The 24,011-nt window shown below is 35.5% G+C and overlaps 3 protein-coding genes and 1 pseudogene across 4 annotated transcripts in view; all 4 read right to left on the reverse strand.

Moving 5' to 3' along the window:
- The window catches only part of LOC306643471 (E3 ubiquitin-protein ligase UBR5-like), a 174,176-nt gene that overhangs the window by 65,802 nt on the left and 84,363 nt on the right, over window positions 1-24,011 (reverse strand).
- On the reverse strand, window positions 4,688-9,924 carry LOC306643204 (E3 ubiquitin-protein ligase UBR5-like). The gene is made up of 4 exons (XM_079109194.1): window positions 9,663-9,924; window positions 9,336-9,573; window positions 5,405-5,528; window positions 4,688-4,819 (listed from the first exon to the last, which is right to left on the reverse strand). Exons 2-4 carry the CDS (start codon window positions 9,545-9,547, stop codon window positions 4,772-4,774), a joined length of 384 nt encoding a protein of 127 aa, XP_078965320.1. The 5' UTR covers window positions 9,548-9,573; window positions 9,663-9,924; the 3' UTR covers window positions 4,688-4,771.
- LOC306642361 (E3 ubiquitin-protein ligase UBR5-like) lies at window positions 10,911-19,225 on the reverse strand. The gene is made up of 11 exons (XM_079108075.1): window positions 19,075-19,225; window positions 16,798-16,949; window positions 16,265-16,360; window positions 15,780-15,903; window positions 15,332-15,429; window positions 14,215-14,363; window positions 12,972-13,063; window positions 11,486-11,632; window positions 11,270-11,388; window positions 11,038-11,165; window positions 10,911-10,946 (listed from the first exon to the last, which is right to left on the reverse strand). The coding sequence occupies exons 2-10, from the start codon at window positions 16,931-16,933 to the stop codon at window positions 11,044-11,046; spliced, it is 1,083 nt and encodes a 360-aa protein (XP_078964201.1). The 5' UTR covers window positions 16,934-16,949; window positions 19,075-19,225; the 3' UTR covers window positions 10,911-10,946; window positions 11,038-11,043.
- On the reverse strand, window positions 13,095-14,206 carry LOC306643266 (U6 snRNA-associated Sm-like protein LSm3; annotated as a pseudogene). The gene has a single exon. The product of its transcript is annotated as a U6 snRNA-associated Sm-like protein LSm3 (transcript).

Raw genomic sequence — 24,011 nt, forward strand, 5'->3', positions numbered from 1 at the left:
AACTTAGTGAGACCCTGTTTCAATAAAACATAGAAAGGGCTAGGATGTTGTTCCCTGTGTTCAATCTGCCGTACCAAATAAGCCAAAACAAAACACAGAAAGCAAAACAAAACTGGTGAAAGATCTAAACAGACATTTCTCCAAATGGCCAATTAGCACATGAAAAGATGACCAACATCATTAGCCATCATTAAGAAATGTAAATCAAAACCAATTCAATGAGATACTATGTCTCATCCACTAGGATAGCTATAATAATAATAATAATAATAATAATAATAATAATAATAAAACAAGGGTTGGTAAGACGCAGAGAAATATACCTAAGAGAACTGAAAATACATGTCCATATAAGAACCTATACACGAATGGGTATAAGAGCAATATAATGCTCAATAGCAAAAAGGCTGAAATAGTTCAAAATGCCCATCAAGTGATGAATAAACAAAATGTAATATCAATGAAATATAAGGAAGTACTATCACATTATGTTTAACTATTCATTATATTTCTTTCGTTGCTTATGCTTTTGGTATTCAGGAAGTAATATTTCCTAAAACTTCATTGATATCACATTATGTTTATCTATTCATCGGTTTCACCTAGTTTGCTAGGTGAAAGAAGCTACATATTATATGATTTCATAATATGAGATGTCTGGAATCTATACACATGGGAAGCAGGGTGGGGAGTTAAGGGGAAATGGAGAATCATCACTTATAGGTATGAGATTCCTTGCAGAAGAAAATATTTCTAAATTGATTGTGATGACAGTCACACAGCTCTGAAAAACCAATGAACTGTGCACTTTAAGTGAGTAAATTACACAGCATGTGATTTATATGGAAATAAAGCTGTGTGTGTTGTGTGTGTGTGTGAGAGAGGAACATACAACACTGCCACCAAACAAGATCCATGAAGAATTCTGTGTTCTTTGGGTAATGACTAAAGCCTAAATGAAGACAAACCTTTTGATCTTTGTGGAGCAGGTTTACTAGGACAGAAAAGGTGCCACCTCCCAAATGTTTATCTCTAGTCCAAATACCTCTACCAAGCATTTAATTTTTCATACTAGGCATGTGTCCATTCCACTCTAGATTTTTCTGAAATTTTCCTGTTTTCCAGGATCAAAGTCTAAATAAAAATTCGGCCTCCGCCTACTCTTCTCTTCAAAAGGTCCTAAATTCTGTATGCATGATTTCAATGCTTCTCTCCCCTCCTTGTGACCTTTACTCCCATACTTTGGTAATTAACCATTAACTCTCTTGCAGATTCCAACAATAGGTTTGTTTTCTAAACAGTCTCCTAGACCTGGTTTTCCCTCACTTTATGATCCACCCTAACCAAAACCCCTGGACTTTGACTTTAAGCACAGGCGCTTGCACCATAGGGCCCTGCTGTTCCTCCTGTGTCCAATGTTTGGCCTAATTCCTAGTCCTGAAAAGGGTCATATTATAATTGAATACAATGAACCTAACAAAAACATATAAAGATTTGTAATAATGATTCAACAGGCTAGGAAAAGATAGGAAAAAATGTGAGTTAAGAATCTAAAAAGCAGCCTTGATAATTATGCACACTTTCCCTACCCTAAGTACAAAGTTCATTCACATTCAAAAAAAAAGTCTCTCCATGAATATATGCCTTGTAGAGGGGAGGTCTAGGTACAATAAGGCAAGGCTGTGAACAACAACTTCAAAATGAGCCTTTAGTACTAGACCCTGACAAAAATGGGCTTTTAAAAAGTAACTTAGACTTTAATTTAACTTATTTTGCTTTAATTACACAATGGAATTTTTTAAAAGTAATGTAAAGTATTTACCTTCTCCTTCATGGTAGGGGTCAAATGTAATAATAGCAATCAAAAAGCTCTAACTTTCTAGGATGTAAGACTGTCAACACACAAGTACATGTGAAGATTTTCATACCGTCTGCCTTCAAGGGTTCGTAAACTAGCCTCTTCTCGCGCAGGGTCATCCTCTCCTTCGCGCTGGAATTCTGTGAGAAGCGGGAAGAGGATGATTTGGATGTCCCGGATCACCAGCAGATGCTAATGCAGAACCATAACGTAATTGAGCTTCGAGTAGAATCCATAATACTGACCATCCAGTTCCAAGTGGGAATAAGCTTTTCTTCTACATAGTTCTATGAAGACCAAACTAAAATAGTTAAAACTATCCAATAGAGCTAAATTTGATGTAGTAGTAGTATGTCAACATTTAAACATTTGTGATATTAATTCCCATTATACTGGAATTCTCATAATTGACAGCCAAAAAAATTTGAGCAACTTTTCAATAGTTTCATACCTGTAAGTTTACTGCATCTTGGTAAGTCAATTTCACAGCTGCTGGAATCTGAGAGTATACTAGGTGATTATACTTAGGAATAAGGCCCATCAAGTCCGAGATTTGTCGGATGACAATGCTGTAAGCCCTGGCTAAACTGCTTGCAGATGTTAAGTAGCTGCTGGGCATTGCTAGCTTCCAAAGCAGCTGCTGCAGCTGCAGCACTTGTACTGATGGTACCACTCCGGCGTAAAATTTGAAGGATCAATATAAATCAAAACCCGCGGAACTGCTATAAGGAAAAAGGACAATGAGCAATGTCAGTTGCTGACTGTGTTGCTCTGGCACTGTATATACTTATGTACATCTAAATGGTCAACTGCTAATAGCAAAAACCTTTTCCCAAACATACACTAATTTGAGGAGGGAAGTGTTAAGGAGAGCAAGAATTAAAATAATGTTCTCAACCAATGGTGATTTTATGCTTCCCTTCTCCTGGCGAAAGGGGGTATTTGGCAATGTCTGCAAACATTTTTGGTTATCACAACTGGGGGGAGATGAAAAAGGGGAAAGTGGGGTGAGAGGGTAGCTCCTGGAAGCTATTAGGTATAGGACTCAGATATCCTTTAATATCACTCAACAATAAAGAATTATCCAGAATAAGGTAAAAATAGTGCAAAGGTTGAGATACCTTGCTATAACCACATAAACTAATTTTTATATTTGAAATTCAACAGAACAATAAAACCTACCACAAAACTGTTTTTGAGATGAACATGCATAATTTAGGGAACTACTAAACTCTTAGAAATACTGAGTTTTCAGACTTGCCTGCAGGTGTGGATGTACTGGACGGGGCTGTGCTGGCTGCTCGCTGATGCTGGGTGTTACGAACAGCCACTGCATGGAACGGGGTGCTTGGGCAGCACCATTGGCATGGGAGCTATTCGTGGTTCTTTCTAAAGGTTCATCAAGCATAAAGGTCTCCTGCTCTATGTCGTCACTCTGACTACTGCTGCTATCAGAATCACTTGAGGTCATTTGATTGAGAATCATCTTCAGAAAAAAAAGGCAGGAACACTGCTCGCGTCCTAAATTTTGTATTTTTAAAACCAAAATATTGTGAGTTTGGTGATAATTAAAATTACATGTACCCCCCTCAATCAGGAAAATATGCATATTAAGCACAATGCCAGGTTATATGCAATAGTCCACAAAACCCACCACTGAAAAGAACTCTTTAACATTAATTTTTAAATTAGTCCATTATTTAAAAGCCAGAAAAGCTGGGGAGAAATCATTAAATACCTTCTTCTTCCAACATCTACAGAGAAAAAAAGGATGAAGTTATTTTAAAAAGCTTTTAACCACCCTTGTACACATCATATTGAGTATTAAACCATTTCATGTTGAATATACATTGCCAAGTAAGGCAACATACCTGCTTCTGAGCCAGCAGTTGCTGCAGTGACAACACTTCTGCGCCCACTGGCATTATCTTGGTTGCTGTGGTTACTTTCACTGTCACTTTCTGTTTCAGCTGCTGCTAACAAATCCAGCTCCATGTCGCTTCCCTAGAAAATATAATTAAATAATACTAAGAAGAAAAGCCCAAAAATCACTATGGATCAAGACAGGATTTGATAAGCTACAATATAAGAGTGGGAACTAAAAACTCATGGGGGGGTGCAGAGAGGTAAAGGGGGGGACCATCCAGAAGGGATAATTACTACACTAAGAATAATTGACTATTCACCATTAGAAAAAACGATCAGGGAAATCATGGTGGTTAGTGGACTGTTACACAGCAATTCAAAAATCTCTCCTGCAGAGTCTTAGATTCTGCAGAAAAGTATTGGGGGACACCAAGCAGTAAATTAGATTCACTTGCTCCATTTTCATCTGCTTACATATTAGGCTTTCAAAAGTTTAAAATGCCCATTCTTTATATATCACAGTAATAAATCAAAATATATAAAACTATAAATTTTAAAAATGTGCTGTTTGATTATCTTAGGTGAAAAAGGAAAGTCACAAAAATTACATTTATAATCTTAAAACCATGCACGGAGAACAGGGCAGTACAAGGGAGGACTGAAAGTTAAAACTGTTAACAGCCCTGTGAGATTATGGGTGATTAGTTTTGCTTTTTCTCTAATTTCCAATGTTGCAAAATGTGGCTACAATTATTTTAATTTTTAAATCTTTTAAGAAAAGAGAAAGTTTCTTACAACAAAAGAAAAAGGGAGAAGAGGATAATTATTTTATGTATCTGTACAGCTACCTCCTAAAATTTTGAACACATGTTTCAGAATCACTCAGAAAGTAAGTTGAAGAATTACACAACAAATGGGACTCTCTCTCCCTTCAAGGTACCTGGTTAACTCATACTGAATATTTCTCAAATAACCTGCATACCATCTTCATCATGCTCATCATGTTGTCCCTCTGCCTCAGCATTTTCTTCCCCATGTTCTTCCTGTTCATCGTGATTGATCCTCTTCTCCAGCCACACCCTCCACCACCTCAACCTAAATCCAGAATCTTATTTGTAGACAATGAAAGTATATAATAAGCCTATACCTCTACCAGTGCTCCTCTGCAGCAACTATTAAACTAAAATACAAGATCTCTAACAATGGGGAGTTATATCTTATATACTAAGCAGTTTTGAAAATTTTTTGCTAGCGACAATTTGTTACCAAAAATCCTATCAACATATCCCAAAGTTATGCAGAGCCCTAAAATTAAAAGTATAAAAATTGTTCTGGGGGTGGGGAAGAGGGTTTTTATATACCTCAATCATCATAAAATTGAATATCCCTCTTTCAAATACATTGCACAAAACTACTGATTTTTTTTTCAACAGTGAGAATATCTTAACTCTTAACCCATAGGTAAAAATAGTTTATGTGCACAATTTCCAAATATCCAGTATATCAAGCATTCTTAAAATAATTTTAATATGTAACAAGTGAAAACATAATACAAGTCTATAGGCTAGATGCAAATGGAAACAGTGCAAAAGCATATAGTGCAAATGCAGAAGTGACTATGATATCCTCCCCACCAAATACAAGCTTTTCATCTACCACAATTAAAACAATTAAAACCACCTCTTCCACATCTGCTGAAACAATATCATCCTGTTCTTCATCTCTGCCCCTAACAGGCTGGGACTGGCTGATGCGCCTCTGCTGTGGATTCCGGATGATGTAAGATGATTGAGACTGGCTGGAGCTGCAAGGAATCAGGAGGTTATGAGTGCGCTGCTGCCACTCAGGTTGCGCATACTTTCGTGCTTTTCCTTAAGTGTTTAGCTCATTTTACAGCACATGAGACACTTCCTAGAATGCTATTCTATGTCTAACTTGAAAATTCTTGCAACAATAATTAATCTACAGGACATTAGAAAATATGAACTCAAAAGAAGTTATTTTACTGTAGATTTAAATTATAAATCTCGTAGTTTGCTTTTACTTTTTGAGTAAGTCATTTTAAATCTATGTTGATAGACATTTGAGTGAGTCCTTCCCACTGAAAAATTATATGAAGAAAAATCTTTTTCACTGGCTGTGGGCAGCTTCCAAAGTCTCTCATGACAACATTCATTCACAACACTTCTTTTCAGAGACTTGACATAATTTCTATTTTGCATTAACCACTGACTTTCTAATGTGTATCAGGAAAAATGTCAATTTAAAAACTATGACTTTAAAATAGAGTAATAATTAAAAGTGGGGGTGGTGAAAAGTTTCACTTCCCTCAAAGCCTGATGTGGAAATAGCCAAAAGACAGATCCCTGCATTATACAGGAAAGGAGAGAATAAAGCTTTAGATGCAGGCCAGAGATATGAAGACAGTCGTTAAATAAAACCATAATGACACCTTAGAGATTAAGAAACTCAATTAAAAAAGTTAAAAGATTTTAAGCTATTGCACCATCAGTGTTTCTTTCCTCACCTCAGTTCTCTGAGAAATAAGAATTAAGCAGTTACATTTGAGAGCCAACTGAGACACAACTGTGTCTTCAAATAATCAAGTAGTTTTGATGTGGTGTTTAACACAAGAACTTTAGTGGTAAAAACAGAGACTGTGAATTACAAAGAAGTAGGAGAGGATAAGAGATGAAAAGAATATTTCTAACCACTAAAGAGATCATAATATTAAAAAATAAAAGTCAACACTGCAAGAAACCACAACTAATAAGTATTTTCTTTCTTAAAATAAACATCTTAGGAAAAACAGCCAGCAGAACTATAGTTCCCTCTAGGTAATCACTTAAAGAAGCTCTGCACTTCCTATGTGTGATACTGCCAATACTCAAATCACTACTACCCATTTAGAAATGGGAGTTTCACCTTTTTCCCCCACCAGAGACTTGCTGGCATAGTGAAGGACCACAGTCCTAATAACTAGTGCAAAAAAGCACTGTTCAACTTTTGAGAACTTGTATTTCTAGTAATTTGCCAGGCTAACTGTGAAAAGAAGCCCCTCTTGGCACAAATGCCTACATGTGCAACATAAAATACATTAGGAAGGAGGGCTATGCTGGTGATAAAGGAAAAGCCATCATACATATAAACTTGGAGAGCAACACTGCCACCGTTACCCCAAAGGCATCTACAATGTCTCCTGGGCTTGAAGGGTTGCAAGGAACCATAGATTTCATAGGAAATAATCTGGGTCTCACAGAGTAGGAAATCATAATAGATTCTAATTTTAGAATGAGAGTGGATATCAATGTGTTATTGGGAAAATTACAATGTATAAACTTATGTATGATCTTTATCAAGTTCTTAGTATATACTAATTCTTGGTAACTTAGTGATTATTAAATAACAGATATGGAGATAGAGTAGAAGAGATTAATTAATAAGACCATAAGAGGGATGGGACTGTTGCTCAGTGGTACAGCACTTGTCTAGTATATGTAAGGCCCCTGGGGGTTTGATCTCAATACCATCTTTTTAAAAAAAAAAAGAAGAAGCTTAAGTTTTGAAGAGTTGGAGGGGAATAACAGAAAAAGTAAAACTACTGCCTGCAACACTTTATATTCAATGGATGATACGTAACAGTCATGCAAAAGAACTGCAAGCATCTGGTCAAGAGTGTGCTTTTACTTAAGACACACTTGGTCAAAACACCCTGATGGGAAGAGATGGCTAAAACTGCATTAGAATGAAGGGCTTCTAATATCATATCAACAGCTACAGAAATATTAGCACTATCTCAATTATCAGATGACATCTGGAAAGTTTTAAAAAGTCTGGGCCAAGAATCAAGTAAGGGGTATGAAACAAAGTGCTTAAGAGTGTATAATACTTTAATAATGAAAGAAAAAGTTCAAGATGACATAAAACTTGAAACTCAGTAAAGAAGCTAATGGGCAGTGTTTAGAGATGAGTTGATAACCAATTTTTATGTTCTGGGACAAAATCAAAGGGAGAGAACCAAAACTGCACAAGGTGATACTACTTAAGTAATTGATGAGTCAGACTCAGGATCAGTAGCATAACACTTGAGTCCAGATAGATCTCACTAGAAAAACCATTTGATAATGAGGTAAATGACATTTAACAGTTTTTAGCCAATCTTAGAAGACTAGCAGTGACAAGGTTATGATGGGAAAGTTTTTTCAAACAAGCTGGATTTAGATTAGAGGGAGAACTGGATAATAAAAGTAGGAACACATAAACTGGCATATGGAGAAATAAGGAAAAGAGTGGGCACAAACACTCAACATAAACTTGGATGGAACAGAGGGATAAAGTCTTCAGAACTGTCCAAAATACAAAAGCAGGCCATCCTCATAAACAGTTAATTCTCAGAAAGGGAAGAGTCCTAGAAATCCTTATTAAAATATCATATACATACACAAGGTAATAAAATCAGACTTGAGAAAACTAATTTTGCCAAATATCTCAAGAGTATTGCTACTCAAAAGCATGGACCCTAAACCAGCAGCACTGGTATCACCTGAGAACTGATAAGAAATACAAAATCTCAGGCTCTAACACAGACCTTGGAGTGAACACCTGTATTTTAATAAGATCCCCAAGTGATTTCATGCATGTTAAGTTTGAGAAACACTGTGCTAAATAAGGATTCCATCAAGTTTTAGTTTCTAAACATTCTAATGTAACAACTTTACAGTCTAATGATAGAAACTATCAAGTGGAAAAGATAAATGAGATTTAATAATAATCCTATAACTAGAATTTTTTATTGCTGAGTTGTTTTTAGCATCATAAGTAATATAATTGTCCCCAAAAATACATTAAGTTGCTGGGTTTGCAGTTTAGTGGTAGAGTGCTTGCATAGTATGTACAATGCCCTGGGCTCCATTCCCAGTACCACACAAAAGAAGGGGAAAAAAACCTAAAATTCCCACATTCTAGTTGTTTACATTGCATGACAACCAGATGGCCCCCTGCCCAAACCCATGGACATACAAAGTTGCAGTTTTTTCACTTTAGCCTTCTAGCAGGTTTATTTGGGGGAGGAGGGAGAACACAGGGGACAGAGGTTTTAAGTACATTTTCTAACCAGACTGCTTTATTACCAGTATAAAAATTGCCCTTCCAACACAAAACTCATGTAAGAGGGGTAACCCCATCTATTACCTTAGAAGTATAATGTGTATTATACTTCTATACATCTGTACCTGCCTACCTATTTTCCCTCCTTGGTGCTACTGGGATTGCACCCAGGGTCTCACACAGGCTAGGCAAACACTCTATCACTGGAGCTACAACCTGATCCTTTTATTTTTTATTTTGGGAAAGGGTCTTGCCAAGTTGCCCGGACTGGCCTTGAAGTTCCAATAATTCTGCCCTAGCCTCCTCAGTAGCTGGGATTAGAGGCATGTGCCACCATGTCTAGCTCACCTGTATCATTTTTAAAGTGCTTTCACATGTTCCCAAGCAAAATATTTGCTACACAAATAATTATGTGTACCACCTAAGTGCTTTTGCAAACATTTTCCTGAGGCAAACGTGACATCACCAGAGAAAGAATCAGAATCTCTTACTAGTTGAAATTTACCTGCTAGACTGATCAGATGATGGTCGTGGTGGCAAAGGTTCTACTGAAAATAGTTCTTCACTGCCTTGCATGGCATCTATGCTAGTACTGGCCAGAGTAAATGGTGCAGTCGGGCGAGCAATCCCCATTCTGACAGGAACAATCAATGACTCTGCAACATTGCACAATTCTTCACTGCATAAGGCAGCAGTGCTTGGAATACACGCTTGCATTTCCAATTGGTTGTGGAATAAAGTTGCTAGAGCAAAAAGGGAATAAAGGAATCTTTTATGAGCCCTGTGCAAAAAAAATGACAAAAAAAGCTCAAATATACAAGGATGACTTACTTTTTTCTTTTTCGATGAGGCCATTTCCACACTAAGAATGACAAAAACTCTTGCAACTGAACGTAGAAACCTCATTGTCACAGCAATAGCTTCTTCTCGGCGTCCAGGTGTGTACTTGTTTTGGAGTTCTTTCACTAATGTACCTAGTAGAGTATCTAAAAGCTTTAAAAAATTGTAATTATTCTTATTAATGTTATTTCATAAGATATTAAAATATTCATTAAGTAAAAAGTCTAGCATTTTTCTGTTACTATTTCATAATAGAATTTCAAGACAAATTTAAACAAAACATTTGCACAATGACTAGTTTATGCAACACATCTACCACTGTAGAACATATATAAATAGCAGGTCCCAAATGTATGATTTATTTTTGTTCCATAGTTTGATATATATCAACGAATACTTAGAACAATATATCAAATCAGAACTTTTTCACTCACTATATGGTACTCACCAAAAGAGCAGATTCAAATATTTATGCTAAATTCATAGTCCCATCTCCCTCACTAAACTAGTATCACTTTCTAATCGCTATGTGTGATTTATCACATAGATATTACCTATAGAGAAAATCCAAATCCATGTACTGTTTCCCTATCACTGTTCTTGGGGGAAGACACAGGGAAATGAACACAAGAGCACCCCTCCCACTGAACTAGTATCGCTAGTCCTTTTATTTTGAGTTAGGGTCTCAGGAAGTTGCTGAGGTTAACCTCAAATTTGCAATTGTCCCATCTCAGACTTCCAAGCAGCTGGGATTACAGGCATGCACCACTGTGCCCAGCTCCTTATGACAACTTTTCAGGGCAATATTTTTATTGCACTTGACACTGACAGGTTGTTTTCCAAATAGAGGTCCCAGTGGGATGCCACCTCATCAATGCCTGAGTATGTTTCTTTTACCATAACCTCATTAGCACTGGGTCTTGTGATTCACATTCTAATTCTGATTTTTAACACATTTTAGGATTTTTATTTAGAATGAAGGAGTTTCTGCTGTTGACATAATACTATTTAAATCACCCCAAATTTGATTCCCCTGAATGTACTACTTAATCAGAGTCTATCAATACTGACTCGTAAAATCCACAGGTAAAGTAAGAAAAACATACTTTTTGTGTACTTGTAATAAACATTCAAAAAGCTTACCAAAATATCCTGCTGTACACTTGACTATAAGGCAATGAGTGAAACAGTCTAGTCGAATTGTGCCACTTTGTTTGATTGAGATATACTTGCTCTTCTGGGCAACAGATGGCCTATCCTACTGCTGGCACTCAGACTTGAGGGGGAAGGGAGAGACAAAATGCACTGTAATAACCTACACTAACATGGGAATACACAAATCTAAAATGTTTTAACAAATACATACGGGGTCTTTATTCTCCTGTGACCCCAAACATAATCATAGATTTCAAGGCATTCCAGTCCTGTAGAACACGCTCCAATGCAAGCTGGGCAAATCTTGGAGGCTCTAAATCATGATCAGGCATATCTGAATCTGAAACAAAAAGAAAAACAAATGGAAAAAGAAAGGAAAAGAAGCAGATAAAAATAAAACATAACTACTTTCATAAAAAAATCAGCAGTGTTACATTTACTCACCTTCAGGACTAGCTGTTTTTCGATTACGATCCTCCCTGATTCGAGGTGGCCTATACTGGCAATGTTCCACTGTTTGCCTGGCGACAGTCTGCACCAAAAACAGCAAAAGGTGCTCTCCCCTGCAAAACAGAACAGTGTGGTAAGGTGGGGGAAGGTTACTAACCTGTGCTGAGCTCCTTCAATTTTACTCATTGTGTGTCCTAAAAATCCACTTGCCTACTGTTTGGCAGAGTGACCAGATTAGTAGCAGTGAGCAGGCGATAAAGTAGATCAAGACGAGCAGATTTCTGTCCAGCGATTAGAGTTTTACATTTACATTTCTCCCAACAATCACAATAAGCTGTTGGTGATGTCCGTTTGAGTCTAGAAAGAATTCACCAAAAGTATAAGTACTGAAGTTTTTTTATTTGAAAAGATCTATACTGACATTACAGAAGCACAATTCACTGAAACTGGAGAGAACCCTTGTTAAGTTTTAAATGTAAAGTGTTAACTGTTAAAGCTTATACAACAGGAAGGATCATTTTTATAGTATGAACTCTATAAAGCAATACAAAATGTCCCCTGGAAAGAGGTACTCTTTGATGACTCAAGTAAAGTCATTTCTGTTAATGTCTTTCCTAATTCTGCACAACCAATCTAGTTTAAGTAATCCTCCTGTAGGTATCTAATGACTTTACAGGCAGCTATTTCTGACATGTGTTCTCTATCTGACAGGATTGCAAATGCTGTCGGGACAGGGATCACCTTGTTCACTTCCATCCTAGCATCAGCATAGTGAGTAAGTTAAACAATCAACAGGTTATCATCTTTAGATGCTTAAAATAATAAGGAAAAGAAAGAATATTAGCAAATATTATAACTAAGCATCCATGCAAAATCTATAAGAAATTTCCACTCATCCTACAGAGCTACTTATTTTAAAACATAATAGATGGTTTTTATAACCCAATTCTCTATTACCTATAACATCTACACATCCATAGCCACTTACGGCTGATGTTTCTGTTGATAACACTGTAGATATTAGTGCTAGGATACTTTATTGCTTAGGTCTATGAAAAGTCTAATAAAACCAGTGGGGGTGACTAACTCTGTTGCTAGGAAGGAAGATTACTACATCAGTTTAAAAAGTAAAATAAGGGACAGTCCAATTATTCACCATGATTCACTCAATGCCTACAGTAATTTTGTTCTAGTAGCCCCTATGGGTTGGGGTGGGGAAAGTAGTGTGGTGGGGGAGTTGTCTTTGCAGAATACAGACAAATCATTCTGCAGACATGTTTCTGAAAAGATTAATTTGATCCTAATCAGTGTATGATCACATATTCCTTACCATATAAGCCTACTTATATTTAAGTAGGATCACATAGGAATAGCATTTCACAGTTACTCCAAATCAAGAACCACATTTTTATACATAAACTGACCTTGAGGGAAACATGAAAAAAACCTCATGCTTTCTGAATTATGCATCAATAAAAACATGGCAGTATAATTACATTATGTATAACAATACAAATCTAGTCTGTAAAATTAAACTAGAATTGTACTGGGGCGAGACTGGGATTCAGTGGTAAAGCACTTGCCTAGCATCTGTGAAGCACTGTGTTTGATTCTCAGCACCACATATAAGTATATGAATAAAATAAAGGTCCATCCACAACTAAAAGTACATATAAAAAAACTGAATTGTACTTACTTGCAATCATGACCTTTATGACAAACCCTTGCACATTCTGTACAACAACACAGTGACTCCAGCAAACCACAAGTTCGACACTCAAAAATATCCTAAAATTAAAGGATTATACTTTTAAAAGAATAATTATGTGTATATATCATCATAGTAATTATTTCTGGCATTTTAAAAAATAATTCAATCTCAGTGACAGCAGAATAAAATTTAAAAAGTTATGGAAGAATATAGTGACTAAATAATTTATAAATTATATAGATGAAACCAAATACTGCCCTTATGATAAAAATAATTTATATCCTCTCAAGAAAGGCATTTTAATTGTAAAAATCTATATCAAGATTTGTGGATAAGATTATTGAACCTATTGAAGACTTTCAATTCTTAAAATGTGCCATATTTAATTTAGTAATCAGCTCTTGCTTCATTTACTTAGGAATTAAATCAAAATAAATTCTTTCTTTCTTTTTTTAAAGAAATCCAAAAGCAAACATCAAATTTAATTTAAAGAAAAAAAAAAAAAAAACAAAAAAACCTTCAAGACTTTTCTGCAACAATGGAGGAAACTAACTCTTAAAAAAGAGGTAGGCATCTTGGAAGGACTGGAGAAACAAAAATGTGTTGAGCTGAAGTTGTAAATTATTTACAAATCAACACATTGCAGGGGTGGAGGAATCCTTGGGCCATTTCTTAATAACAACATGTGTGTAGGCTTCTCTTCTGAAGATCTTGTACATTTTAAAGAGGCAATGGTAAGTCTATTTCCTACACAGGATTAATTCTTGATTTCAGGCAACTCCCAATGGAGGGGCCACGAGCATGACCCCAACTCCCCTGACAAAAAGCATTGGAATACTCCACTTGGCTGATTTATATATCTCTTCATAAGTCTCTTCATCGATTTCTTAGTAATCACAGTTTCTTCCACATCGCCAAGGATCATATTTAAATGTTGACCATAAGCATGTAATCTGCCTTGAAGCTCCCGGTCATTTCTCATCCTGACGTAAATTCACCAGATGAGATCCCGGGGATCCTCTACAGTATTGGTAGTTTGTTGCTGGTCCACGTTGTCTGCCATGTTTCAAACCCTGCACTCTTTCCCCCCAAAAAATTTTCTTTGGAAAATTTTATAACTCAGCAAAAAGAAATATCAGTTATAATCTGAAAGCGAAAACTGTAACTCTAGTTTTACAAAGGAAAGCCCAAAGATAGTATACGTACAGACAAATGAAAAATAATTTACCTGGTTAATGTGCTCTGCCCCGGTCCATGTAAAACTGCAGGTATCATTACAACATAAGACATATAAAGGAGAGTCATCAGGGTTGGTACCTGATGGACAAACCATTCCCATAAATACATCCTCCTCTTTTTCACTTGAGGATCCTTCATCTAAAACAATCAAGAATACAGTAGTTATCTCTCAGAAAAGGACTTAATAATAGTCACCTGTATGTTCTTCAAATGGAAAAGCCTTAACATATATGCAGTACAAATTAGAAACAACTATATAGTAATTTCTAAAAATTGATGCACAAAGTCAACAAGCATGGAAATCCAGCAAATCCTAAAGCAAAGAAAGGCAAAGCAAAATTATGTTATAACCACACATGATGATGACACTATACTTTAGTTATCTGGCTCCTTGGCAGTGTGTCAGGTAGTTAAGGCTGCAGTCTTAGCTCTATTTAGCAAACCATAGACATCTCAAATTATTTATCAGTATTTTCAAAAGATAACTAATATTTTAAATACTGGACAGCAGAAATTGATATTCCTTAATGAATTCTGTTAAGCAGGAATCCCAAGTTAGAAGTACTACAATAAGACATCTTCCTATTATCTCTATCAACTTTATTATCACCATCCATTAAACAATACCATCTATTGAATATGGGAAAGTTCTACTAGTAATCCATCTTATCTTTCAAAAGATTCTATGATATCCATTATGAAATATTGTTAAAAGTCAAGAATACCAGCTGCTTTTTAATAAACATTTTTTTTAGTTGTGGATTAACCTTTATTTTATGTGTGTATGTGTGTGTGTGTGTGGGGGGGGGGGGGGGGTGCTGGTAATTGAAACCAGAACCTAACACAAGCTAGGCAAGTGCTCTACCACTGAGCTACAACCCCAGCCCATACCCGCTGCTTTCTGATGGAAAGCTGGAAAATACCATATACTTAAGAAAAGTAATTCACATGAATTGTTTACACACAGAATCATCATCTTGATGTTTCCATCAATTATCATTTATATATACCAAAAATAAGATTTGAATGATTATGATATTATTTGTACAAAAGAAACTATTCATATTGAAAAACAACTTACTTAGGCTTTGAAATACATTAATTACCTTTTGCAATTTTCTGGGCTGTTTCTAAGATAGTAATTGCAGCAGGATAAGCTCGGCCACTTACAGCTGACATAAATGGGGTCATTCCCCTTGCATCCCTAAAATGAGAAAAATCATATATCAAAAATATTTTTCATTTTGAATTTCAAAGAAATAAGTCTGCATGACAAAGCAACTAAATGTTCTTTCAGTAATAGACTATTCTGTGATCTTTTCAACACAGAAATAGACACAATGATCAGGCTAATGTAAAGGTTGTTTTGTATCCACTTAGGTGTATTATATAATGTTCAGGAAGAGAGCTTAGCAGTGTAGAGGGAATACAATGCTGAATTCTGATGAATTGTTTTAAATTCACATGAACTATCTATACACTGCAAAAAGATCAACTTCAACAATAAAAGCCAATACGCTAAATCTTCATAAGAAAAATATGAATAACTCTTACTTGGCAGAAAGAAGTTCTCGTAGATAGGGCTGCAGAACTGTACTGTCACATAGCAATTTTAATATAAAATGAGCATTTGCTTTTCGATCCTTGGATTCTACTACAGATGGCTCTGTGGAAGGACCTGTAATTAAGCATATCCATTTGGTACCAAAACAAGAGTAATGTGAAAGAGTAAAAAAATGTTTTATAATATACATCAGGCATATATTAAAAAACAATAATATTCTAGTAATAGTAATAAATTCATTCATTACAAAGACTTGAAACACATTAGTCTACAAATCTCGACTGATTTCTTAATGTTAGTACATGCACACCATAAATTTTCATTGACATATTCAAAGTAATTCAGAGAATTAGATGCTTTTCAAGTCACGAAAAGTCTCCTTGAGATAAAAAGTGTGACTATATAGAATCCTATATCCAAAGTGTGTTCTTTTTTCTTGCAAATGGTGAGGCAGACAAATAGAATTGATTCTTACCTGGAATGGTAGAGGTGCTTGGTCCTTGAGCACTGCCAGTCGCTGCTGTGGTAAGAGATCCCACAGCGGGGGCCAGGATAAAATCAATGTCACCATCTTTCAGTAAACAGAACAGCAGGATGTATATCATTATAGGCAACATATCCCTAACATTTCTCTTAACTGGCCTTAAGGCTTTTTCTCTGCAAGCCGAAGGTGAGATCAGACAGAAGTTTAAGTGGAAACTTCTTTTCCAAACTATAAAAGAAGGAATCCACTAGACAAATTATTCATTTATCTTGATATGTACCAATAAAGGGACTATGTAACTTCTTACCAGTATAAAAATAAATATTTCAGTAGAGGAGTGGTACCTAACAAGTTTCTAGAATTTAAATTTTAAAATACAAAACCCCTTAAATCAAGATTTTATAACTATAAATACTCTTGCTACTTTATTTCAAATTTCTAGATATTCCATTAAAATGTTCAGTATTTTTTTCTTTCATGACCTTGTCTCTTTGTTAAAAACTAAATAAAATATGAGATCTTACCAGGATCCATTGCAGGAGGGTCAGGAACCCAACTAGGGGGAGCTATAGGGGGTGAAACTGGATCCTGGTGGTCACTGGATGAAGCTCCAGCCTCATGTCTACCCAAACCAGCCGCTCTCAATGAACGTCTCATCATTTCCCGTAATCTCAAACTAGAAGAACATGGACAAAATCAGAGCTCACTACCACGTCTAAACAAAATGAAAAGGTGTACAGAAACTTCTTATCTGAGAAGATCAAAGTATGTTCTATAAGTCAACACTCCAGGCAAAGGAAGTGAAGAACAAATACCAATTCTGGAAATCACAGAAAAATCAGCAAGGGATAGAAATGAAACTAGGGGATCCCAGTAACCAGTTCAACACTAAAACCATTATATTACGCTCCCATACAAACTTAAGCACAGGGAACAAAAGTTGCCGTGAAATAAGATTAGAAATAATCTTTCATACAATTAGAATATGAAGAATTAAACAAAGTTTTTCTGTCCCCTGTTATAGTCAGTAGGTAGTATTAAGTTTAATAATAGACATCAGCAGACATACTGATTAGCACAAAACCAATATTGTTAGCCTACTAACTCCCCTTTCTTTGATAGCAAAAGCATTAAACTAATATTCACACAATGAGTAGTTTTAAAACAAAGACCAATTTAGATTCTTTCATACAAAAAAAAAATTTAACAGTACAACTTATATCCCAAAGATTTAATGAATGAAACTAGAGTTTGTAAAATATGTTGTTAATGTATGGGTGTGATTTTTTTTTTCTCCTGCTATAAAAAAAAAAAATAAACTGTACAGGTGTGCACATCACTAAAAAGAAAAAGAAATAATCACAAACGCAGACCTCATTGGGGAACGGGTGACTGCCTACTCAAAAATCTGTACTTAACCTCTGAATAAAAGCTTACAGAAGCTACAAAATTAACACATTTAGGACTGACAGCAATTAAGAGAGAGTACAAATCCCTTGCTTGGCCACAATTTTAGAGCTTCTTAATAAAGAGTAAAAACGAAACTTTGAGGGCAAGACAGTACATAAGGGACTTCATCCTCCCATGCAGACCTAATCCCAAAGACGTAACAGTTCTGATGTAAAAGACCTGACAACTTACTAGTAGCAAGCATAATACATCTACAAATAAGTAATTTTAAGAGATTTTTGGATTTCTAATTGTAATAACTACTTAATCTGAGGGTAAATGTGTTTTCCCATATCAACACATTTTCAATTTTATAAGGAAATTTATTTTTTAAAAAGCATTCACATAAATTTTTAGTGGCTACTTTCAGGAACATGTCTATTTTGTTTTATAAAGCTTATTTATGGTGTACTTTTTGAAATAGAACACTCTGTAAGATCTTGCAAAATAAATTTTATTGTCTCAAATAATCTATTAGCTTTATAATAGTCACTATTATAAAATACCTATAGTACATTCTTTTATTATATCAGTATATTTTTCCCAATTTAGAAATTTGAGTTAGAGTTTTTATAATACAGAGGGGAGCAGGATACAGTGAGTTTCAGTCAAGGTCACTTCCCTGCCCAAAGTTATCACCCAGAGAAAAAGGCCGGCTCCTTACCAGTAACAGCACACAACATAGTGACTGTTCAGTGTGATGCTCCTATACAACTTAAGTTGTAAGCCCGATACAGACACTTAGTATCCTAACATGTTGTACTCAAAGCACAAGGGGAAAAAAAATCAGTAGTAATTGGGAGGCACTGCATATAACCTGAAAATAAATCCATGTTTTGGGCTTATCAAGAAGTGCTTAGACCTGGGTCACAAATGAAATGAAATCCCTATAGGTCAGAAAGGTAAAATATAAATGAGTAAAGGGCAGGCAGGTTTAAGAAATGGGGAGTGGTAGCAAACTAGAGGCATACATGCTCATCTAAAGGCATTCAAATTAAAGAAAAAGAAAATTTTAACATTGCACAGGCCAAAAAATCTTATGTGGGCTATTCTCCAACCTCTATCTTAGAGTAGATTAAAAATAAATGAAGATAAATTGAGACCATAGTCTCATCTTGAACTTGCAAACTCCCAACTTTGTTGTTGTGATGTAGTCAATTCAATATTAAATGAGGGGGTCATTCCTTGTCATTTTTTAAAATTGTCCTTAACCTCTTTTTTCTTCATTGGGTCTTGGGAACATTTTTAAGTACAATGCCCAGCTCCTCATATAGATTCTTAAAAAATAAAAAACAAAAAACAAAAAAGAAAATTATTCTTCAAGATGTTGTACACAATTCATGAAGATTCACCTGAATCCTCAGTGGCTGAGGACAATACTGAGGAGATACCACCTTGGCTGCTAAGATTCAGAGTTTTGACATTTCTTCGTATAGGCTTGCCTGGAGTCATCGTATTTCTGACAATATGGAAGAATTCAAGGATGATGTAATTTCCTCTTTGTAAGCACGTTATATCCATGCTACAGAAGCCTTAGAATCCAGTCATGTTCAAACATAACACTGTGACAAAAAAGCGAAGGTCATGTGTCTTCCAGATTAACAATCTCTAGAGTACATACACCTGCAATCAGATGCATCAATCAAGCTTTCCACTAAATCTGCCCTTTGTACTCAGGAACTATTGAGTCACATAATAAAACTTCTGAGTCAAATCATCATCTGAAGGCATTTAACAGTACTCCATTCAATAGTGAAATTGCATCAGTTTTGAGCTTACAGCTCATGAATCCCAGCCTGCATACTCATCAAGGGGCATCGCCTAGAAAATCCATTGTAGGCTAGAGGAGGGTTTTCACTTCAATGAAGCAGAGTCTGTGGACTTCCTACTGCCCGGCGTAGATAATAAGACTCCTGTGCTTTCATCTGTTCAATCGGCAGCCCTGAGTTTGAACTGGTTAAGAGCACTGCAGTGAAATCTTCGGCAAATTCCTCAAAGGAGCTTACTCTGCAAACTATTTCTGTGAGCAACACATCACCCACTCTTGAAGCTCCTTTTAGTCTTTGCCTTCAAAATAATCCTTACATGAAAAAAAAAGATGGCAGCACTGGCATTGGACCAACCATATCAGAGTCCAACTTGATTTGCACCTGTAATTTCCCTGAGGAAATGAAATACCTGAAATAATTCAGAGACTAATTTCTTCATGAAGAATTTAAGTTGCTTTCCATTTTAGACCAAACACTTTGTCTGCCTAGTGTAGTCCTAGATAAATAAGCTGGCGATAATTTCCATTCTGTGTTGTCTACATCTTTTTGTACTGTTTTTAAGTTATAATTTGGTTACCCACAAATAGTTTTTGACAAATCTCTTTTCCAGATGTTTTTGAACTCAGGAAGCTATCAACTTGTTAGTCTTCCTGGTGCCAATTTAATAACCATTTTTTAGAGGGAAAGATGAATATGGAACAGAAAATAGGCAAGGAGAGTCTTCATTTTAAGTAGACTTTACAACCTATCACATTACCACACAGTAAGCAGTGCTTCCATTAATAATCTGTCAGTAACCAAGAACTCTGGCTCTCATATCTAGAATAAATGTGTTTTTTTTTCCTCTAGAAAGAAAACTATACCCTGAATAGTTTATATTCATCATCTAGTCAAATACTAGCAATGTTTAATGTTATAAAGACTGGTCCATCTCATAACCCAGAAAACCTGAAAATTTAAATAATGAACAAATATTTATCATACACACCAACCTTTCATTTCTTCCCAGATCATTAAGACATCTGAGAAACTGACCTTTATATTAGCAGTCTGAAAATTAAAAGATTGAGGCTCTTTAAAATACTATATTACTTCATCTCCAACTAAAGGAAATACCTTTCTAGGAAGGAAGAATGATGAATTCAGTACAAATTCAAAGATTCAAGTTTGAACTACTTATTTAAATTATCTCCAAATTATGGAATGTCAGAATCCTATTATTCTACACTTAAACTCTAATTAGTTATTAGATATTTTTCCCCAGGGTGTTATTAGGAGGAACCAAAAACAAAACGAAAAGGACCCACCAATTCATGCATACGATAGATAAGAGATACACTGGCTTTCTGTACTTGGACTTTTTTTTCCTCCAATTAAACTTTCCTTGTAAAAATCACATTACCTTCGACTACTTGATGATCCAGCCCGATTACCTGGGCCATTACTTGAAACAACTGATATTGCATTTGCAATGGCCTCAACAGCGGAAAGTCTTTCTGCAAATGTATTTCTTTCAGAGCGTTCTGCTTCTGAAACATAAAAGAAAAAATTAGGATCAATTTAAACTTCAAAAATAATTGATATTAAGTATGTATAGAGCACTAAACGATAATTGCTAGGCATGCTGGTGCTCCATTTTACATACGAGATAATCAATGACCTCCCCTTTAAAGTAATAAGCACTTGGGAGAGACTGAACTACAATCTTTAATACATGATTTATTTATGCTGCCTTACTTCTCAAGTCCCACAGATCAAAAATAGGTCATTAAGTAGTCTTAAATTTAGTTTTCACTACCAAGGAAGAAAAGGACCCACTTATCAATATCTCCTTGATTTACATACTGCTTATAATCCTCTATTAATTTCAATAACAATATAAAGGTTAGAAACCAGCAAACCACTATTCAAAAATGTAGCCACCAGAATATCATTATCAGAATTCAAAATAAGGAGAAACAGCAGGGCACAGTGGCATATGCCTGTAATCCCAGCGGCTCAGGAGGGTAAGGCCGAAGGATCCAAGTTCAAAGCCGGCCTCAGCAAAAACAAGGCACTAAACAACTCAATGAAACCCATTTCTAAATGAAATACAAAACAGGGCTGGGGATGTGGCTAAGTGGTCAAATGCCCCTGAGGTTTAATCCCCAGTAACAAAAAAAAAAAAAAAGAGAGAGAGAGAAACATTGTGAACTATGTAATTGTACTTGAGGTTATCAGTTTTTCCTTCCATATAGCCAAATACAGTCATGGCAAAAAAAAAAAAAAAAAAAAAAAAAAAACTTATTTACTTTCCAAACATATCTAACAACTCATTAAGATGATCTTCCCCTCTGTATTCTAAATATTGGGATAAAAGTTGCATCAAAATAATTTGATTTAACATGCGAAATAATTCCCTTAACATAATAATTCATCTACGATTATAAAAACAAAACTCATTTACTACTATGTATTCAGCTTGTATATTATCACAAAAAATCTTAAGACAATAAAAACACATTGATGAAAATTTGTTTTTGCTGATACTACATACCCATCCTAACAAGAACACAGGGATTTTTACCTTCTGAGAAAGTCAAAACTTCCAAGATTTACAAAAGAAAGTAAAAATACATGCAAATTCTTTAGTCACATTTTCCAAATTACCTAAAATTCTTTTAAAAATCTTGTACAGTGCTCAATCTTACCCTCTTCCTCTTTCGTTTCCTTGTTACTGGTTGGAAAGCAAACCGATACACATGCATGCAAAATATTCCGATTTCCATCACATCTGTGGCTGATGAATGTCTGTAACATCTGAAGATTTGGTTCTAAAACAACAGCTTGCTCAAGATTCATGAGATACTGTCGACAGGCCTCATAGTCACAGCGAAGAATATGTTGCATTAAGGTCTGTTTCTGTACTCAGACAAATTAGGGTGAAAAACATCAGTGAATTAGAATTGCATACTGTATATATGTATATGAAAATGTCTTATAGCCTACACAATAATCAGATCTTTGAATAAGTAGAGACAACTGCAAGTGGCCTAACAAAAGGTGTTGAACTTAGGAGCACCCTGTAAGCAGAATATACAATTGCCAGAAATAGAATGAGACAAACATCATTACCCTATGTACACATGATTACACGAATGGTGTGACTCTACATCACATACAACCAGAGAAATTAGAAGTTGTACTCCATTTGTATACAATGAATCAGAATGCATTCTGCAGTCATGTGTAGCTAAACAGAACAAACAATTAAAAAAAGGCAGTGGAAAATCTGCTGTAGAACACCAGTAAATATTTTCAGTTTTCACAACTAACTCAACTTTGCAGTTGTAACAGAAAAGCAGCCATATACAATGCATAAATGAATATAAAACCTTTAACTCCCCAGGAATCATGATAGGTATAATTTCCAAAGGTGACAACTAATGTAATTACCAAAGACACAGTAGTACTACTGATAACGTGTGTATAGAACATGTCATTAACTATCTAACAAGCAGCATGAATCAGGCATGAGTTTTAAATGTACTTGCTACCTCCTAAAAAACTGCCATATAAACTCTCCTTCCCACCATCTTATGAAGAAGAAGGTCTTATTCACATAAGAAAATACCCTATTTTCAATACCTACCACAAGAGATGTTTTGACTGGACTTAACTGTAGCCCTGAGGAAACCCATGCACAGCAAGCTTCAGTTCATGAGGTGGGTCACAGAACATTAAACTTGCCCAAGAAAAAGGAAACTTATGTGCAGTCAATAAAATGAGAGAACATATCAAAGTCTCTCCAAAGGGCAAAAAAGCAAAATGCTTTCAAAGGCAACTAAAATCAAGCTATTCTGTTGCACTCTACTGTGAGATAGACTATTTTCAAGCAGCCAGCCAGTCCTTTTCTCTACAGGAAGCTCATTTCCAACCTGTTGGACTGTATATGGACTATCACACTGAGACTATCAATACCACACTTAGCTGGGTTGCAAGCAAAAAAATTCATTCTATTATCACTGTATAATATATTTGTCAACTTATAGCAAAGAGCACCGGGAGTTCAGTAAAACATTTCTTCGGGTCTACTGTGTGCCAAGCCTTAGTCATTAAGATAAAAGATAAATAATGACTTTATCCCTACCATGGTAATGATCACACATTTTATCTCTGCCCCCGGTGGAGATGCTGACAAAGTGCAGAGGTCATAGAATCAAATGCCTACATTTAAAGTAATATAAATGAGTAAAGGAGGCTGTGTATAAAAAAAGATCACACAATCTATATAATAAATGGCAACTAACAGACTCAGCAATAAACTTGTAGGTCACGGGGACCACAATGAATTGGAGAGATCATTGGTAGTAGGCTCTAAAAAGGGCAGTATACTGTTCACATGATATAGGTTATGGAACTCAATCTTATCAGAACATCTGATTTTTAAAGAATGACTACAAATCTGGACTTTAATACAAATCCTCTGACTTTTTAGGCAACCAAATGAGAATTTTAAAGTATGAAGGCTATTTCTTGGG

The sequence above is a fragment of the Sciurus vulgaris genome (genome assembly GCF_902686455.1).
Source record: "Sciurus vulgaris genome assembly, chromosome: 1".
In the NCBI taxonomy this organism is placed as follows: Eukaryota; Metazoa; Chordata; class Mammalia; order Rodentia; family Sciuridae; genus Sciurus; species Sciurus vulgaris.

What these genes read in the sequence shown, in the direction of transcription:
- LOC306642361 (XM_079108075.1), bottom strand. Translation starts at nt 16,933, where the DNA reads ATGATGAGACGTTCATTGAGAGCGGCTGGTTTGGGTAGACATGAGGCT. An exon ending in AAGCACCTCTACCATTCCAG is followed by an intron (nt 15,904 to 16,264) that starts GTAAGAATCAAT and finishes GCTTAATTACAG; the next exon opens with GTCCTTCCACAGAGCCATCT. An exon ending in CATAAAGGTCATGATTGCAA is followed by an intron (nt 11,633 to 12,971) that starts GTAAGTACAATT and finishes AATTCTTTCTAG; the next exon opens with ACTCAAACGGACATCACCAA.
- LOC306643204 (XM_079109194.1), bottom strand. Translation starts at nt 9,547, where the DNA reads ATGCAAGCGTGTATTCCAAGCACTGCTGCCTTATGCAGTGAAGAATTG. An exon ending in TCATCTGATCAGTCTAGCAG is followed by an intron (nt 5,529 to 9,335) that starts GTAAATTTCAAC and finishes GATTCCTTGCAG; the next exon opens with CTCCAGCCAGTCTCAATCAT. An exon ending in TTTCAGCAGATGTGGAAGAG is followed by an intron (nt 4,820 to 5,404) that starts GTGGTTTTAATT and finishes TTCTGGATTTAG; the next exon opens with GTTGAGGTGGTGGAGGGTGT.